The following is a 17,645-nucleotide window of genomic DNA, read 5'->3' as shown; positions in this document are numbered from 1 at the left end:
AGAGCCCGAACGCCATCATATTTACAAAGCTTCTTTTCTCGCCGCATCTTTCAATTTTTCTGATTCGACTCTTGCGATTATCATTCGTCGTCGTAGCCTGTCAGCTGCTTCCTGGGTCCTGCGGGGACTGTGTATCCAGGGTCATGAGCTTCCGTTTCGCTTCACGTATTTTTGTGATGATTTGACATTCGACTCACCAGGGTATGTGACGGGGATGGGCGGTGCGTTGTAGTCGCCAATGAAGTTTCTGAAGGGAGGGACAACGGCCAGCTGGATGGGGCCGAGGGCGCCGAGGACGACGGACCAGAAGTAGGCGGGCTTCTCGCGGGATGCCCAGCGGCAGTAACGAATGGGCCCGGCCCAGAATCGGGGAGTTGCGGCGGAGGACATTGTGGTGTACTGTCGCGGGGACAATTAGCGACCGTTTTCTTAAAGGGAAAGCGATTGCTGGACGTACGTACTCAATCGACCGTGTGGTGTGCCGTCCAATGATTGTTGCTATCGCTGGCGGACGTCTTTCCTCGATGCCGAAGCTCAGAATGGAGTCGCGAGAGCCGGGGCCGGCAAGGGTCGGATAAATCTCGTCGGAATAACCTGCGCTGGCCCACTGACTGAACGGCGGGCACCCCTGCCAAAAATCTCCGGGTGAGTACGTGTACGGATACCTACATGTAAGCATCTGAGGTAGACGGGAAGCTCAAACCTCCCACTCACCTGCCGGGGATTCTCCGGCCGCTAGCTTGGCAACGGCTACGTATCCCCAAGCTTCAAGACACATGCACCGGATCCCAAAAGTGCAAGTCAAGCTCTCCCGCGCAGCCAGCTACGCAACGCACCCCAGCTGTGCGCCCAACTTTCTCTTTTTTCTTGAACCTCCCAATCCACCAACCCCTCCTCCCACGCGAAGGTCTTATTTCTTCAAATTTCTGGCTTTTACCGACCTATTGACTTTCGCCAATCATGCGGTCTCTTCTTTCGCTTTGTCTGCTGTTCCTGGCTGCCGCTGTGCATGCTGTTAGCGTCACTGGCGGCCGGCTTCTGGCGATCCTCGACGATGTTGCTGAGAAGGAGGGATACTCCAAGTTCCTCGGAGATTTGGAAAGTACGTAGGGAGCTGTTTCGGGATCATCTGGAAGCTTGGGGAGAATGGCAATGGCATGGCGAGAATGCGATTAGCTGACAAACTGATCGATTAGGCCGGGGATTCAGCATCTCATACGAGACGCCCAAGAGCGAGTCTCTGCAGCTCTTCAAGCTCGGCGAGCGTGTATACGACCACGTTCTGCTCTTCCCCTCCAAGAGCAAGGGTATGCGACGCAATTGCAATTCCAGATCTATCGAGTCTATGCTTACAAGGCATCGGCAGGCCTCGGTCCCAACCTGACCCCCAACATCCTCCTCCAGTTCATCAATGCTAAGGGCAACGTCCTCCTTTCCCTGTCCTCCGCCGCGACCGTCCCGACCTCCATCGTCAGCCTCCTGGCCGAGCTCGACATCGCCCTACCCGCCGACCGCACCGGCCTTGTCGTCGACCACTTCAACTACGACACCGTCAGCGCCTCCGAGAAGCATGACGTCCTCGCCATCCCCGCCCCCAAGTCGTCGCGCGCCACCGTCAAGAACTTCTTCCACGAGGAAGGCGAGGTGATTGCCTTCCCGAACGGCGTCGGCCACGTCCTCGGCGCCGGCCAGCTCCTCACCCCGATCCTGCGCGCCCCCAAGACGGCTTACAGCTACAACCCCAAGGAGCAGGCCGAGGTTGTCGACGCCAGCGACCTGTTTGCTGCCGGCGAGCAGCTCGGTCTCGTTTCGGCTTTCCAGGCGCGCAACAGCGCCCGCTTTACCCTTGTTGGATCTGCCGAGTTGCTGAGCGACAAGTGGTTCGACGCTAAGATCAAACCTGCGGCTGCGGGTAAGGAGACTAAGACCTGGAACCGCGAGTTCGCCAAGAGGGTTGCCGGCTGGACCTTCCATGAGACTGGCGTCATTCGGGTCAACAACATTGAGCACTTCCTCAACGAGGCTGCTAACGAGACAAACCCCGAACTCTACCGCATCAAGAACGAAGTAGTAAGTTGTCTCGGTAAAGTAGATGCTGAGAGAGTCTGGAAGTACTAACCTCTGACCAGACCTACTCCATTTCCCTCTCCGAGTACTCCTGGGACAAGTGGACCCCCTTCACCGTCCCCAGCGGCGACGAACTTCAGCTCGAGTTCAGCATGCTGTCACCCTTCCACCGCATCCCCCTTACCTCCAAGGCCAGCACCGCCGACGCCGCCACCTACACCACCTCCTTCATCCTGCCCGACCAGCATGGCATCTTCAACTTCAAGATCAACTACAAGCGCCCCTTCTTCACCAACGTCGAGGAGAAGAACACCGTTTCCGTCCGCCACATGGCTCACGACGAGTGGCCTCGCTCGTACGTCATCTCGGGCGCCTGGCCTTGGTTGTCTGGCATTTTTGCCACCGTCACCGGCTTTGTGCTATTTTCGGCCGTGTGGATGTACAGCGCGCCTACTAGCTCTGCTACTACAACCAAGAAGACGCAGTAAATGACTTGAGTTGTTGGGACTTTTTTCAGTGAAGGAAGCGTGGATATGCAAATAACGCAGATACAGACAAGGAAGTGGGCAAGGGAGACTGCAATAAGTCACGGAACTCGGCAAAGAGAAAGCGAACACAAAATGAGATCTGGATTATTCTCGGCCATCTGGTCTGGAGCGTGTAACTGTAGTGTACATCTGGCTGTAGGATGCCCCCTGACGTGAAGGGGGCCAAAAGCTTAGGTTTCCAATGATTTTTACGTTTAGAGTGCTTTACTATGATTGAATTGTTCACCTCTCTCATCTCTGTGGCACGTTCTGTTCTGTAATCTGATACAACATGAATAGATGCTTCACACCAGTGTACCGCCAGGATATTGACCATCTGGAATGCATTAATTACTCTGTTGATATGTGGGTTTAGTATAGATGTTAACATTTCGTCTTGTCAAAGCTCACAATGCAGGTGAGATGCAGAGAGGTCTATGGCTCTGCATCATCGTTGCTGTTGCCTCTCTAATCTTCCACGTTTGTGCATTCATTTACCTCTCTCTTGTCATCTGCGTCACTGCTGAACATGTTCACCCTCGACGCTTTTCATACATCTTATCTTCCAGGTTGACAAAAGTCCTTACTCAAAGTGACCCCAGAGCACATACCCTTATTCCGGCACTATTCAAAATTGCAATACGCTAATGACAGCCTACCTAGTCAAACCTAGACAGCGTGGGAAATATACTCTAATGATCAAAACAAGGATTCAATTTAACATGGAAACTAACTTCCAGTGTCGTCTCCAATTCTCAGCATAACAGCAACAAAGAAGTGACGTGCACAATGTAAGAGAAGAAAAACGATAGGCAGAAGCAAATAAAACTTCCTGGTCTTCGTGTCGATCATTTGAAGAAGTTATCGGAAACGGAAAAAAGAAAGCAAAAAAAAAAAAAAAAAAAAGAATACTATCTATCCCCTTTGCTGGAGTCTGGCGAGGATCGAACCCCCGGCGAACCGGGCGGAACATCCCACCAGGCTCACGAGACAAGAGGGGACAACCCCGGGAAGCTGCACGCGCAACCACTCGACCAGCTGCACCGCAGCTGGGGGAGTGGCTTGCACGCTGCAGGCCCCAGGGTTGAGAGAATCAGCGAGTTGAGCGGCCTAAGTAGTATCTGGACATTGTTGACCATTTCGAGGCTGGGGCTGAGGATGAACCTGGATGGTGAGTGGTGAGCCTGTATGTCCGGAGGATGGCTGGGTCATTTTCCACATGTGCGTTGTGCAATCGAGGGCATCAGAAAGGTTATTATTCTTAGGTAAGATGTGGCAATGGATGCGGTTGCTCTTCTTGAGAATGAACATTATGGAACAGGAATTGGAAATAGAGATTCAGCCAAAGGATCGTGCAGTTGACCGCCAAAGGCTACTGGAGCGAAGGGATAGCCCACGTAGGGAGTGTGATGAAACGGAGGGATCATAGTCGACTATAACATGATTCCGTCCAAGACCGCCGTTTCATGAGGAAATTTGCGACTACCCTTAGGTTGAACTTGGTACTACAACACGCTTCATCCTGCCCCTTGAAATACAGCAAAAGCTCAACGCGCAGCTGCTACCACTGCTTGCGAGACTGTTCTGCCAGTGAAATATGACCGTTTCCACCTCTCGCCCGAGAGTCTTGCTTCATTTGCCGACGCAGTTCCTTGTTGTATGCCGGCGTCTTCATGTACTCGGACTTTGGGCGCGCCGTCCAGCCCTTGCCGTCGTCGATGTAGCCCCACTGGAAGGGGTCGCCGTTTTTGCTGCTGCTGGACCCCATGTTGTATTTTGCTTGCTTGTTTGAGATATGTGAAGTCTGTGGTGATGTTATGGTACGTTCTGTGGTGAGGTCTTTGGGTGTGATGTTCGAATTGTCTAGAATAAATGCGTCAGTCATGATACCTTTGGTCAACTCCCGGTTGCACTTACATCAAATAGGTATGTTCGCCTTAAATAGCATGAACTTGTTGTTTTATTAAAGAGAAAGCAGTAATGAAATGGAAAATTGTCTATTTATCTTTCTGAGAATGATAGCATGAATAGGCCTGACCGCAGCCAAAAGTGGACATTATGATCCGGAGGCTTTGCCCATCAGTCCTGGGTTGACGTCAGCCATCATCCGTGGCCGTTACTAAGGTAAGGTAGTTAGATGGGCATCTAGCAATGTCGATCTTTGGGGGTGTAACTGGCTGAGAGCTGGTTCCTTCACTTGCCGTATCGGGAAGTAAAAATGGCCAAGACAAGCAAGTTGCCCCTTTCATTGGTCGGAACATCCTCCGGGCTCCTACACCACACAATTCTAGCACGAGGCACCGCATAATATTACACCCAGGGCATCCGTGAGATCCGCAATTTGGTTGACTGACCAAGGAGGGCCCCGAGGGGGAGTCTTCTATTTACTTTGCACAAAGGATGTGGGAGGTTCTGCCTTGTCTTTTAATAGGTAGGTTCCTCGAGTGACTCTATCCCAATTAATTCCGCTCATAATGCCACCCTGGCTAGTTCTCATCGAAGAGACTCGCACAATTTACCTCTGAAACCCGTGTTATCGAGCGCTCCGAAAGGTTCCGAAGCGCGTTCAAAAAATAGAAGAAGTGGTAGGAAAAGATTTCACCCGCCCGCTGTCCGCGGCTGGCCAGTGGCCTCCCACCTCAGCAAGAGACGATCATGTCTAAACACAACAACGCTCATAGCAGGCAAGACCGTAGGAAGCGAATGGCGTGTGGTCACTGGCTCAGCGAGACGCAGAAATATGCAGACTTTTAATTTTTCGCTGCGGACAGTTGGCTTTCAGGGTTCAATTCTTAGGCCGGTGAATGGAAAACGACGAGTCGGAATGGTTGGTAGTCCCATTCAACCACCGAGTCAGGGAATCCAACGAATCCACCTGGTCCACCTCTCTGACCCATCTAAGCCGGAGGAAAAAATTCTGACCTGCGGCGCCAACCTCGCACTTCCACCTCATGCACAGCCTATACAGCCTATATAATCCCACTTGATCCTTCTTCACCGATCCACCCGCAGGCTTTACTTAACTGTGATACATAATACCAAAACTGTGTAAACAACAGTTGCCGAGGATACCAGATCTGGAGGCAGGGAATAGTTAAAGATATCTAAGTAAAATCTGCTCTCCATCCATACTGGAAAAAAGGAAATGTCTATTAGCTCGTGCTGTTATCTATATGTACTGAGTGTTACTGGCTAGTGCAGGACAGTTATGTTGCGATGCTGGAACGTGTGTGGCAAATGCGTGCCGGCTTGCCGTCTCTTAGACGATGGACAACGAATGCCAACTCCCTTTTGATCTCTGGCAAGTCATTTCAACCATGGATGGTTTCGGTAGATTAGTCCTCATGACATATTTGCGAGTCATTGAGTCGTGGTCCACGTCTAGGATCACTTTTTGAAGAGATCCACTGCTGCTTTAAATATCTTTCCTTTGTTCCCGAAATGCTCGGGTCGACCAGCAATATAATAAACATTTTGACCCAGAAAGCTTCCTTTATGAACCCCATGCTGGCATAACGATCGTGCCGAGTACCCGTCTGAGTTGTGCAACACCGTTGCGTTCAATGTTGGGTCTGGATCTAAGTTGATTCTGCAGTAAGTGAAATCAATACTTAAACCTTTACAATCTCTGCATTTCACAGCTTTTGAAAACCTGCCAGCCATAATCTCTACAACATTTAATATTTTAGTCTCGTCATTGAGAACAACAAGACAACTATCACAATGCAGTTCGCCGCAATCAATATTGTGGCTTTGCTTGTCGCTTTTGCAAGCGCCCAGCTCAAGGGCTTTGGGGGTAGGATTTACATCAATTTACAAGATAAACATCAATTCATTTATTCTAATGCTGTCTAGGTGAATGCCATAAGAATATTGATTGCTGCCCGTGCGATACGGGTACCGGGGCATCACTTTACTGCCAACGTAAGCAAAGCTCACTAGAATCAAATTGTCACGGAAACGCTGACTGGGATGGAAAGGGGATACTACGTCAACGACGGGGTACCGTTGTAGCTATTTCGGAAACCCGTGGCCCTGGTGCAAGGCGAACATTGGAAAGTGTGGCGACTGGCAACATTTGGATTAAATCGGTGCAATGGAATGGTTGTGGCCGGAAAGAAAACTTTATAGCCTGATCAAATTAACCGGATCGATGTTACAATCTGATGTTGGTCGGGAGCGTTAAGCGTAAACTTATCATCAACTCTCGAACGGCATTTCCTTGTTTGTGGCCTTATAGTTGACAAGCAGCTGATCAGAACGCTTGAAATTACTACTTCTGATGGCAGATGAAGAGATCAGATCGCAGCTTCTGCAGGCAAGAATGAGAAAGTACAATGGTTACACCAAAGAGTCATTGGGATTATCGTCGTTCTGCTTATCATATTACGAGACCTCATACAACTAGAGCACCGCTATCCGTCGCTGCTACAGTCCCCGTCACGTTGCGGTCCTTCACGAGCCAAATGTATGCCTCGGCAACGTCTTCAACCATACCAAATCGACCCGTTGGCACCTTCTCTTCCATTGCTTTGACCATGGATTTCTTGTCTTCCTCCTCCATGCCGTCCCATAGTTCAGTATCAACGAAGCCAGGAGCAACGACATTAACCCTGATGGGCTTCAGCTCCACCGCAAGCTGCTTGACTACTCCCTGCAGCCCACCAGCAAGGTAAGATATCACGGACCAGCCAGGCGTCGACTTCTGCGCCGCACTGCCGCTGGTGATGGTGAAGGATGATTCGTTGCTCTTTGGCAGGTACCTTTCCGCAACTTTTGCCAGCATCAATGGCGCGACGAAGCGCATTTGGCAGGCGGCAAGAATTTTGTCTGGTGTGACGTCTTGCAGCATCATCAAGGAAGGCGTGTTCGCCGCTGTGAAGACGATGTGGTCGATGGGGCCGGCTTGCCTGAAGACGGCTTCGATATTGGCTTCGGCATCTGGCCCGGAGAGATCAGCCGTGAAGCTTTGGATTTTTTGCTTCGTCGGAGTGTGGATGGCATTTTGGAGATGTGTGACTGCGGCAGAGAGCTTGGTTGTTGAGGAAGATGAAATCGTCACGTTTGCACCGCTGGCAATAGAGGCTTCTGCGACGCCTAGACCGATGCCCGACGAGCCGCCGATAACAAGAACATGCTTGCCTGCAAGTTTGTTGTATTTGGTAGTCATTGTTGCGGTTAGGTCTTTGTATCAATGAGTTTCTGTGGCGATTAAAAATTCGAGCTTCAAAAGTCGAAATTGCAGCTTGGATGGCAGTGTGAATGATTACCGTTGATACTTTCGGACTCACATTGGTATTTATCTATTTCCTATGCTCTTCAACATAATGCATAATGCAGTGATGATCCGCATATGTTGAGCTTCTGCATTTACTCCAATCGTCATTAACCCCGCGTAAACCCCGAATCTCTAGTTTTATCACAAGTCTGAAGCGGTCACATCGTCCGATGGTGTTAAAACCTAGCCTAGTTTTTGTCAACTGTTGTGGATCACGAATAAGCACTGTGCCTCATAACGGACTTAAGAGGCCGGCACGGGTTCCAAGTCCGGCATGCGAAGCCCGAGTGACTACATACATCGAAGCTGTCCATGATCACGGCGCCACACCGGCTTCGGGAAAGCTCCACTTAACTCCGCCATTCATCACCTCTATCAAACTTTCGACATGTTTGAATTTTGGAAAAAAAACCCTACTTCGACTACTATCTAGCAAGTCCCACATTATGTTTAGCAGAGGTACCGTTGGCGGACATATAGTTTCATTGTATATCACCAACGACCCAATCCTTGATATCCTTGAATATGACCTTGTCACTGCGTTCAACGCACACATCTCGTTGAACATGTATACCATTTTCGGAGTTTACCCTGTTTTCATTCTTCACGGCGCCATTGCTCTTCACGTATAGGCCGTCACTCAGACCCTGCAGGCTGTCGCTGTCTTTAAAGCGCTCAGACGATCCGTCAAAGTCGTCATTTTCTTCCGATCGCTTCATACGACCGCCACCCCGGTCGGAAATCTTGCCAACGGTGACGAGAGTGTTGAATTCATTCAAGGCTGAGAGCTTCCTCTGTGAGTTTGGCCCTTTCATCCTGGCTGAGCGAGAGCCATACTGATCCCCCGAATTAGCGACGCTAAAACCTCCACCAAACCAACGGCGGAAAATTGGTGCTCATGGTGGGAGACATGCACCAATTATGGCTAGGCAGGTCTTAAAACCGTGGGCGGCGGGTAGGATAATGACCGTTTGACTGATATTGTCGCCCGTGGTTCTGGGCCGGGGCGATAGATGGCAAACAAAATGAGACGTCTGACGGATGCGAGCACAACGCTTGATGAACAAATCAAGTGAGTCATTAATGATCAGTTCGTAGCTTCAGCATGAAGGCCGACTTGACTTACCTGCCTCCTCCTAGGAGAAAGACGTAGCTCATAGCAAACTTCTTGTCCCTTGCCATCTGGAGTGCCAAGACTCCGCGAACGGGAAGCAGGATTGTCAGCAAATCAGAAACGAATTTCGGAGCCGTGATTCCAATGAAGAAATTGCTCGAATTGATACCTGTTCCAGGAATGCTTCGATCCCAAAAGCGAGGAGTCGGTTTACAAGAGTGAACTGTAAGATTTTCATGGCGTCAATATAACTAAGATTCGCCCCATAAACGCTTCAAGAAGAGATTGACTTACTGCTAACCATGATGACAGCAATGCCCCACCCATCGAGCATGGTAACAAGGGTCCAAATCCTATTCAGAAGCATTTTGGACGCTGAGAAGATTCTGTAGAACATCTCGAGAACTGCCATCTTCAACAGCGGGCTTGCAACAGCATATCGGATCTCCAAGAAAAGCATACAGTGTGAAGTTCCCAGTCAATTTTCACGGACTCCGGGCATTGTGGTTTGAATACTACATATGCTCATTGCTCAAAATTCTGCCGAGCAGCCACAGATAACGCACCTTCAAAAGTGCTGAATCACCAACAAGATAGGATGTCACTATTTGAGTCACGTCTGTCCCAAGGTCACACTCCACTGTTGAAAGGCTTTGCTAGTATAGCAAGATGCCAGCGGAGAAGGCCCCGGAAGAAGAGGCCATCTAAAAACTACATAGGTTGACTTACAAACGCCTTCCATAATCAGCATAATGTGATTAGCAACCTAGAGTATTTGTCCGTCGGAAATGAAAGGCGCCTTGGAATATGAATATTCTCACCAATGATACGATGGCAACATATTCGTCAAGGGTCCATGACGATTTGGCGACAGCTCAGGGCGCTCCAAACACGTGGAAATCTGGCTCCATTGATGACGGTGTTGCTGGGCATTTTCGAATGGGGCCCACTGCCAAGAACTGACGGGCCATCCCCCGAGGTCATCGTCAGTGAACTCCGGCAGCGCCAACCTAGACGTGGACTTGGGAGTTTTCTGGTCTGGGCTTCGACATTTTCAGTATTATTCGTGGAGATTTCTTGTCGCCCAAGACCTGTACCACTTTCATGGTATTAGGCGTCGTTATTGTAGAGCTTCAGCTAGGGTTATTGGCTGAGTCGCAGAGTCAAGTAGGAGTCCAAGGTAAGGTACTTTACATGAAAAGAACTTGATTATGCTTCATAGGGGCGACTATGTAGACAACTGAGATGATGGTTTGCTCGTGCAGATTTCGCTCCTGTTCCATTGCTATTATCCCTCCGATTTGCGCGGGCACTCATCCCGGGAACCCGTCGGGACAAGGATTTGTTTGCAGGCATCCGCAAGTACGTACCTCCCGGCCGGATACCCGTCAACTCGGATATCCACTTCCCCGACGGCGGCGACCGGCTTCGGGCCGGGCTTTTGCAATTGGGGAATGGATAATGACATCATCTTCCTTCAGTATATCTCATGGGTCCGACGCTTCTGCAGCATCATTCACAGAGTGGCTTCCTTTTCAAACAACCGTCACAACCGTTTTCATCTGGGTATTACTGTCAAGGGAAAAAAAAAGTGTCACTCTCAAATTGTAAGTAGGCCATCCCTGAAATAGTATCGAAGAGTCAAATAGTCAGGTCGGCTGGAGGGTGCGCAGTCCATCTATTTCTATAAACTGAATTGTAAATTGCATCAGTCGACCCCGCGAGACTATCATAGTGCTATACGACTACAAATTGAAGAGTGCCGAGGAAAAGTCGGTCGTCAGCGTCGAAGTGACCCACCCACCCAACGAGACCACTCCACAACGCCACGCGGGGGCTACGGTTTTAGCGCATATAGTCGAGGAACGAAGAGTCAGTGGCATGAATGGGAACCCGCTAAAGGTGTATGAGGTGAGATTAAGCTTCATGGAGTCGCCCGGCTGCCATCCCACAGTCAGAGAAAACAGCAGTGAAAGTCGTGCAGGGCTGATTACTGTCTTCATTTTGAATACTGAGGTTTTTTAATCAGGCTACAAAGGACTTAATATGGAAGACGATGGGTTTTGAACAGCGGTACTACTAAAACACATTTGGCTTCCAAGAATCCAGGCGCACGGTTCACTGGATGCTTCATGGAAATGTTGTGCGTGGTCATTATTACACTATGGTGATCATGGAAACGTCGATGCTCGTAGGAATACTATACAAACTCTGTGCCTCTTCTCAACAGTACAATAACTAGACCTCAAACAGCCCAGTAAATCTCAACTTTGACGCTCTCCACGTAATTGGCCCAGCCACCGAACCTCGCCTTGGCCCATACCGTGACCACGTCTCCCAGCTTGAGGTTGCGAACGAATTTTCCAGTCGCAGTGCCCTTGCCCCGACCTATGTCAGCCAGTCGGTCGGCATCGGGGGACTCTGGATGAACGTCATCTGTCCAAGACCAGACTACCTCGTGGTCCATGAAATCCCTGTTCGCAGTTTTGTTGGTCTGTATCTTGAGGTTCTCCAGCGGTTGGAGGCCGTGGGTATAGGCGATCTTTCCATCAGAAGTTGTTTCGACCGGCGGATATATCGACTGGAGTCCGCAGGTGCAGAGATTCGTTTCGTTGGTGAAGGGGGCCTCCTCGGACCCTGTATCCGAGCTCGCTTCTGCCGTCTTGCAAGATCCATCACCTGTCTCATTAGTACCAGAACATACTCCCATGAGCAGAAGGTCAGCTTACAGGTGCGCTCCTTGTCAAACTTCTCTAAACCAGCCTCAAACCAAGACCAGGATCCTCGATAGGAACCACGATCGCCGTGTCCACCGCCCCAGCCCTGATCCTTGCTCCGCAGCTTGAAGACGATCTTTCGGACCGGGTGGGTCAGAGTGGGCGGCGCCTTCATGGACCCTGTGAAGTATTCTCTCGGGGCCTCGGAGGCCATTTCGGTGGGGCTCGCCGTGGGTTCGAGCAGCGTTAGGTTGCGGAGAGGCTCCGTAACTGGTGATCCATCACCCGACTTGGGCGGGAGAGGAGCAGTCTTGAACGCCGGGCCGACAGTCTTGAAGTCGAGGAATCCGATAGGTGGACACCTCAGGATGAACTTGTTCTCGTCTCTGCTAGTGCCGACGACGCGAAGAGCATCGCGGAGGGGTGTGACTGCATGGTAGATGCTGGCTTCGGAGTGCGGCCAGTATTCGGCTTGGTCAATGATGAGGTCCAGGAGCTCGGGCGGGAAGTTGAAGGCCTTCTCGACCATGACCCGAACGACTATGACATCGACGTGCGAGGGCTTGTAGTTCCCGGGCTCCTGCGCGGCCGGTCCCGAGTGGTCATCTTGGGTATCTGACTGCATGATCCCAATGGCTTTAGCGAGAATAGCACCTGCTGCTATTGTTGCGAAGGTTCCGGCGTGTTGTTGGAATGAGGAGAAGAAAGACATGAATGCGCGGAGGAAATCTTTTGGGAAGATGATGAGGGGTAACTTGTGTAGGCTCCGTTTTCGTAGGGATCTCGTGGTAGTGTTACGTGTGGAGGCGACGTCAGCTAAGGCAATCGTCTGGCTACTTCAAAGGTTCATTTCGGGGCCGGTGCACCGGAGGCCTACGGACCAGCATGCTTAAATTGACGTCAGTGGGTAGGTGGATCACTGATGGTGGGGTTGCGAAATGTCACTGATGCGACCCCTGCTGCGGTGATAAGCGATCGCATCCATTATCGTCACGTGAAATTACACCATCGCTAGCCAGTGACGAAAGACAATGGGCCGTCGCCTGAAGAGCTCCAGCTTACAAACCGAAGGCCGATGTCGTCGATATTTCCGTTCAAAATGCCCAGAGTGATAGCCTTGGGCTCTTCATAGCTTCAATTGCCAAGTTTCCGCCATGAAGTGCCAAAGAATCGTCTCGCTGGCCCTTCGCCAGGCCCGCGCACCAACTTCGCACGCCCAAGCTCTCTCCGTTTTTCAGAGCTCCAATGTCGCGGCGGCCGCTCCGCTTGGCAACCGACAATGCGCCCACCACTTCCACTCCAAGTCGGCTCGGAAGGCCTCGAACAGTCCCGGCGATGCGTCGAACCCGGCAATGGCATTCCCATGCCTTGATGCTTTGGAGAACCGATCCGCGAGCCTCGAGGCAAGGTACGAATCGAGTGGTCCCGAGCCCTCTTACACCGCTGGCGCGACGGAAATATACCGCTGCAAGGACCCTCTCCTGCTCGACTGGGGCGGTGTTATTCCTGAATTCGATATCGCATATGAGTCTTGGGGCAAGATGAACGCCGACAAGTCGAACGTCATTCTTTTGCATACCGGTCTCTCAGCGTCGTCTCACGCGCATTCGACCGACAGCAACCCGAAGCCCGGTTGGTGGGAGAAGTTCATTGGACCGGGGCTGGCTTTGGACACCGATAAATACCACGTTATTTGCACGAACGTAATAGGAGGCTGCTACGGGTCAACGGGACCGAGTAGTATCGACCCCGCAGACGGACAACGATATGCGACAAGGTTCCCAATTTTGACCATGGAGGATATGGTGCGCGCGCAGTTCCGCCTCCTGGACGGACTCGGTGTGGACAAGCTCTACGCCAGCGTCGGCTCAAGCATGGGCGGAATGCAATCGCTAGGCGCAGGAGTTCTTTTCCCGGACCGCGTTGGTAGGATCGTCTCCATCAGCGGGTGCGCCAGAAGCCACCCCTACAGCATTGCGATGCGCCACACGCAGCGGCAGGTCCTGATGATGGACCCGAATTGGAACAGAGGCTTCTACTACGGCAGAGTTCCGCCGCACGCCGGGATGAAGCTCGCGCGGGAGATCGCGACCGTCACCTACCGATCGGGACCGGAATGGGAACAGAGATTCGGCAGACGGAGGGCGGACCCGAGCAAGCCGCCCGCGCTGTGCCCCGATTTCTTGATTGAAACGTACCTAGACCACGCGGGTGAGAAGTTTTGCCTTACGTACGATCCTAACAGTTTGCTCTATGTCAGCAAGGCGATGGACCTTTTCGACCTCGGCAGGGAGAACCAGGTCGCCGCCAACGCGAGAAGAGCAGAGCGCCAGAGGCTCCTGCAGTCTGGGGAGTCGCCCGCGCGCAATGATGCAGCTTGCAGTCTCACACTGCCCGAGACCCCCTACGTGGAGCAGCCGGAATCCAACGCCGGCGCGGCGGCCGATCAGCCCGTCGAAGTCTCCTCCAGACCCCCGGAAGATCTCATCGCGGGCCTCGCGCCCCTGAGAGACACTCCGGCTCTCGTGATCGGTGTGGCGAGTGACATCCTCTTCCCCGCCTGGCAGCAGAGGGAAGTGGCTGAGGCCTTGAAGCTTGCTGGCAACAGGAATGTTGCGCACTATGAGCTGAGTGAGGAGATGAGTTTCTTTGGGCACGACACGTTCTTGTTGGATCTTAAAAATATTGGTGGAAATCTGAAGAACTTCCTAGGTTGAAAATGTATTGATGGGAGCGGCAAAATGTAAAAAGTGTTGGAGTTCAGGAAAATACTGCATGAAATAGGTCTTTTTTGGGGATGCCGCGTGTACCACTTGCATAGCCATGTACATCAATTAGGCAGGAAAAGCATTGATGATGTTGCCAATTTCTCAATCAGGTCCTCTGCATATGAAAAGCCTTTATTAAGTCAATTCTAGTGTCTAGTTCAATTTTTATTGTCATTTCAGAAAGTTCGGGAACTATGATAGATTTGGTCAGCAGCAAGACCCCTGGCCACGGTTCGGGGCCTTCCTTAAGGGCCAAACCGTTCCAATGGTGTGACGTCAATCGCTTCACCTACCTAGCTCACCTACATCAAATCAACCCCATACTCACCACAAGCTTGACAAGTCACGTTTATACGCTCTGTTCAGAGAGATGAGAGTAGCCGCGCTCGTCGTTCGACAAAAACCCCATCGTGTCAACAACAGACCAAAGTTTAGCGACTTTCGATCAGCCTTCATTCGACCAAGCCTCTCAAATAGGCATCCAATTCGCGCCGTCAGAAGCATGTCGACAGTGACACTTGAGAAAAGCGGCATCCAGGTCAAGCTACCCGATGGCTTGTCAGAGGACCAACTGCTAGGTTTCCGACCTTTCAACGTTTGAAGCTATTCCAGTCTCCGACCACGAAACAAGCCCGAAGAAGACTGACTGTCCAGCTAGGATTGGGTCAAGAGCCTCGGCAACACCCTGAGCCTACAAGCCAAGAACAAGGATCACCCATTCCATCAGGACCCCTACCATCTACGCGGTATCACAGTCCAGGCGTTCGACATCTTCGGCTCTGGCCGAGTCGGTTTCCTCAAGGTCTCAGCCGACGTCAAGAATGGAGCAGGAGAAGGGCTGCCTGCTAGCGTGTTCCTCCGCGGGCCCAGCGTCGGCATGCTGGTGATGCTCATCCCCGATGACGCACCGCCCGATAGCGACGAGCGCTACGTCGTCTTGACGGTGCAGCCCCGCGTGCCTGTCGGCAGCCTTTCATTCGTCGAGTTACCCGCTGGAATGGTTGACGACAGCGGCAGCTTCGCCGGCGCGGCGGCAAAGGAGATCCAGGAGGAGCTCGGCTTGGAAATTCACGAGTCGAAGCTGACGTGCTTGAGCGAGCTAGCCGGCGCGGGCAGATCAGCGGGAAATGAAGCCGAAGAGGGTCTGGCAGAGGCAATGTACCCTTCTGCGGGTGGATGTGACGAGTTTGTGACGCTATATAGCCACGACAAGAGGATCCCCCGCAGGCAGTTGAAGGATTGGAGCGGCAAGCTGACTGGCTTGCGGGATCACGGGGAGAAGATCACGCTGAAGCTCGTGCCCATGAAAGATCTGTGGCGGGAGGGCGCGCGGGATTCAAAGTGTCTCGCAGCGCTGGCTCTGTGGGAGGGACTCCGGCGCGAGGGCATGATATGACTGGGGCAGCACGTTATGGAGGTGAGACGCAGGCATGCGGCATCATTATAGCTTGAATTTCTTTGCTAGTTCGATGCCTTCGGCAATCGTTCCCACGCGGGCGTCGATGGCGTAGCCCTCCTTCTCGAGACGGACGCACTCTGCCCAGAAGTTGGTCAGCGGCACGGTGAAGACCTCGATGAATTCTCCCTCTTCCAGCTCGGCCTTGGGGTTTTGGTTCTCGGGAAGGGAGGTGTCAATGGTGACGTGGATCATGCGTAGGTTCGTGTTGCAGAAACCAGGATCTGAAAGTTCCGATATTAGCTACGCTATTCGAGAGGCTCATACACTTGGTTAATATACCATTGAACATAATTGGCGTAGTCTCGGACACCTTGCCAACATAACCAGTCTCCTCCTTGAGCTCGCGCACGGCGGCCTGCTCGGCCGTCTCGCCCTCGTCGACGAGTCCCGCGGGGACCTCGATGGTGATCTTGTCAATGGGCGGGCGGTACTGCTTCTGTAGGATGATCTCGGGGCCGGTGGGCTTCTCGAGGATGGCGACGATGCCAACACCGTCGATCTCGCCGTTCTTGGGCCGGGTGCGGCGTTCGGCGGATTCCCAGGTGCGGGCGCTACCATTCTGGTCGTCGTAGTTAATCTTGACGAGCTTGATCCAGCGGGCCTCGCCCTCGCCCTGCAGAATACGGGTCAGCTTTCAGTGCTGTAGGCACCGGTGAAAGGTTGTCAAGCTTACCAGAGGGCCGGTGGCGGTCACTTTGGCGGACATTGTAGACGTTGTGATGATGCTTGGCCGCGAGTTGGAGGAGTGTCTTTGGAGCTTCAGCGGCATGGCGGGGTAGCTTCTGTCACTGGCCAGTGCTTTCGACCCCGCGGTGTGTCACCTCTCTTAGTCATCACTTAGGTGCCACCTAAAGGCAAGGTGCCTTACCTGCGGAACGCTTTCCATGGGCCCTGATGGCAACCTGATGTTTTAGCCCAACGTGAAGGCATGCTCCTCCAAACTAAACAGGCACACAGGGAAAGCTAGCCGATCGGTGGCTACATAGGTATTGTACACTCATACTTGCCGGACTACCTTACTCACAGTAGCGGCGCAAAGTCACTTTAGGTTGTTGCAGGCAATTTGGGCTGTTCTAAGTTGACTACTAAGCCTTACAGCACGGGTTCCAAAGCGTCCAACGAATTTAAAGGACACTCCTGCCATTCCCCGAGACGTTTTGTCTCCACAAATAAGTTGAACGCGAGCGAACTCGGTCCGAGAAAGCTATCCAAGGTAGTATGGTATTTCGAGGTTCCTGGACGTGTCACCACGCAAGTCGTTATCAAGCTTTTTTGACGGTCCAGAATCTGTCTGGAGATGTCCAAGGGACCCTTGTCCGAAATGGGCCCCCCAAAGTCCATTGGGATGATCGCGGTTCCGGGCTTAGACGAACCTCTCCCACAGATCGTCGAATATCCCTCAGAAATGAGGTTATTCATCTGGGATGAAGAAGCAACAATGGCGCGAGATGCCAAGGCCACCTTTTGCTAGATTTTGACACCAGCCCAGATAAGGCACGGCCGTCGTCATGGTCAACGAAGAAGCTTGCGTCTTCGGGCTCCTTTTGTGCCGACGAGGATAAGACCGGGGAGGCCACGACTAACTGCTTACGCCACGGTACGGATTACCAACCGGTCGTATTCAGCCCAACGACGACTAGCGCCAACACCAAACATGCGACAGCCGTAAAACCAGCCGGTGGGCACTATTGCAACGGGGGCCATAACGGCGATAA

General features: G+C 52.1%; 10 protein-coding genes across 10 annotated transcripts; 4 read left to right on the top strand and 6 right to left on the bottom strand.

The window, feature by feature from the left end:
* Positions 1 to 80: 80 nt before the first annotated feature.
* Positions 81 to 390, bottom strand: CORC01_04884 (NADH-ubiquinone oxidoreductase 9.5 kDa subunit; the record flags this gene model as incomplete). Its single annotated transcript, XM_022616531.1, has 2 exons — positions 81 to 127; positions 198 to 390. 2 exons carry the CDS (start codon positions 388 to 390, stop codon positions 81 to 83), a joined length of 240 nt encoding a protein of 79 aa, XP_022476893.1.
* Positions 391 to 960: 570 nt separating this feature from the next.
* On the top strand, positions 961 to 2,555 carry CORC01_04883 (dolichyl-diphosphooligosaccharide-protein glycosyltransferase 48kD subunit; the record flags this gene model as incomplete). Its single annotated transcript, XM_022616530.1, has 4 exons — positions 961 to 1,102; positions 1,197 to 1,307; positions 1,367 to 2,070; positions 2,130 to 2,555. The coding sequence occupies 4 exons, from the start codon at positions 961 to 963 to the stop codon at positions 2,553 to 2,555; spliced, it is 1,383 nt and encodes a 460-aa protein (XP_022476892.1).
* A 1,600-nt stretch (positions 2,556 to 4,155) lies between these two features.
* CORC01_04882 (uncharacterized protein) lies at positions 4,156 to 4,362 on the bottom strand (the record flags this gene model as incomplete). Its single annotated transcript, XM_022616529.1, has 1 exon — positions 4,156 to 4,362. One exon carries the CDS (start codon positions 4,360 to 4,362, stop codon positions 4,156 to 4,158), a length of 207 nt encoding a protein of 68 aa, XP_022476891.1.
* A 2,628-nt stretch (positions 4,363 to 6,990) lies between these two features.
* Positions 6,991 to 7,764, bottom strand: CORC01_04881 (short chain dehydrogenase; the record flags this gene model as incomplete). Its single annotated transcript, XM_022616528.1, has 1 exon — positions 6,991 to 7,764. One exon carries the CDS (start codon positions 7,762 to 7,764, stop codon positions 6,991 to 6,993), a length of 774 nt encoding a protein of 257 aa, XP_022476890.1.
* Positions 7,765 to 8,354: 590 nt separating this feature from the next.
* Positions 8,355 to 9,398, bottom strand: CORC01_04880 (uncharacterized protein; the record flags this gene model as incomplete). Its single annotated transcript, XM_022616527.1, has 4 exons — positions 8,355 to 8,708; positions 8,816 to 8,927; positions 8,999 to 9,209; positions 9,281 to 9,398. The coding sequence occupies 4 exons, from the start codon at positions 9,396 to 9,398 to the stop codon at positions 8,355 to 8,357; spliced, it is 795 nt and encodes a 264-aa protein (XP_022476889.1).
* Positions 9,399 to 10,696: 1,298 nt separating this feature from the next.
* CORC01_04879 (cupin 2 conserved barrel domain-containing protein) lies at positions 10,697 to 11,011 on the top strand (the record flags this gene model as incomplete). Its single annotated transcript, XM_022616526.1, has 1 exon — positions 10,697 to 11,011. A coding segment is annotated over one exon (315 nt), but the record flags the coding sequence as incomplete, so codon positions are not given.
* A 220-nt stretch (positions 11,012 to 11,231) lies between these two features.
* CORC01_04878 (uncharacterized protein) lies at positions 11,232 to 12,415 on the bottom strand (the record flags this gene model as incomplete). The annotated part of the gene is made up of 2 exons (XM_022616525.1): positions 11,232 to 11,665; positions 11,716 to 12,415. The coding sequence occupies 2 exons, from the start codon at positions 12,413 to 12,415 to the stop codon at positions 11,232 to 11,234; spliced, it is 1,134 nt and encodes a 377-aa protein (XP_022476887.1).
* Positions 12,416 to 12,857: 442 nt separating this feature from the next.
* CORC01_04877 (homoserine O-acetyltransferase) lies at positions 12,858 to 14,420 on the top strand (the record flags this gene model as incomplete). The annotated part of the gene is made up of 1 exon (XM_022616524.1): positions 12,858 to 14,420. The coding sequence occupies one exon, from the start codon at positions 12,858 to 12,860 to the stop codon at positions 14,418 to 14,420; it is 1,563 nt and encodes a 520-aa protein (XP_022476886.1).
* A 316-nt stretch (positions 14,421 to 14,736) lies between these two features.
* Positions 14,737 to 15,867, top strand: CORC01_04876 (NUDIX domain-containing protein; the record flags this gene model as incomplete). Its single annotated transcript, XM_022616523.1, has 3 exons — positions 14,737 to 14,739; positions 14,815 to 15,066; positions 15,130 to 15,867. The coding sequence occupies 3 exons, from the start codon at positions 14,737 to 14,739 to the stop codon at positions 15,865 to 15,867; spliced, it is 993 nt and encodes a 330-aa protein (XP_022476885.1).
* A 45-nt stretch (positions 15,868 to 15,912) lies between these two features.
* CORC01_04875 (NUDIX domain-containing protein) lies at positions 15,913 to 16,636 on the bottom strand (the record flags this gene model as incomplete). The annotated part of the gene is made up of 3 exons (XM_022616522.1): positions 15,913 to 16,151; positions 16,210 to 16,543; positions 16,604 to 16,636. The coding sequence occupies 3 exons, from the start codon at positions 16,634 to 16,636 to the stop codon at positions 15,913 to 15,915; spliced, it is 606 nt and encodes a 201-aa protein (XP_022476884.1).
* Between the last annotated feature and the right edge of the window lie 1,009 nt (positions 16,637 to 17,645).

This window comes from Colletotrichum orchidophilum, assembly GCF_001831195.1.
Source record: "Colletotrichum orchidophilum strain IMI 309357 chromosome Unknown Scaffold_33.1, whole genome shotgun sequence".
NCBI lineage: Eukaryota > Fungi > Ascomycota > Sordariomycetes > Glomerellales > Glomerellaceae > Colletotrichum > Colletotrichum orchidophilum.
Note: the sequence above shows the minus strand (reverse complement) of the source record. Positions and strands in the feature narration are given on the sequence as shown.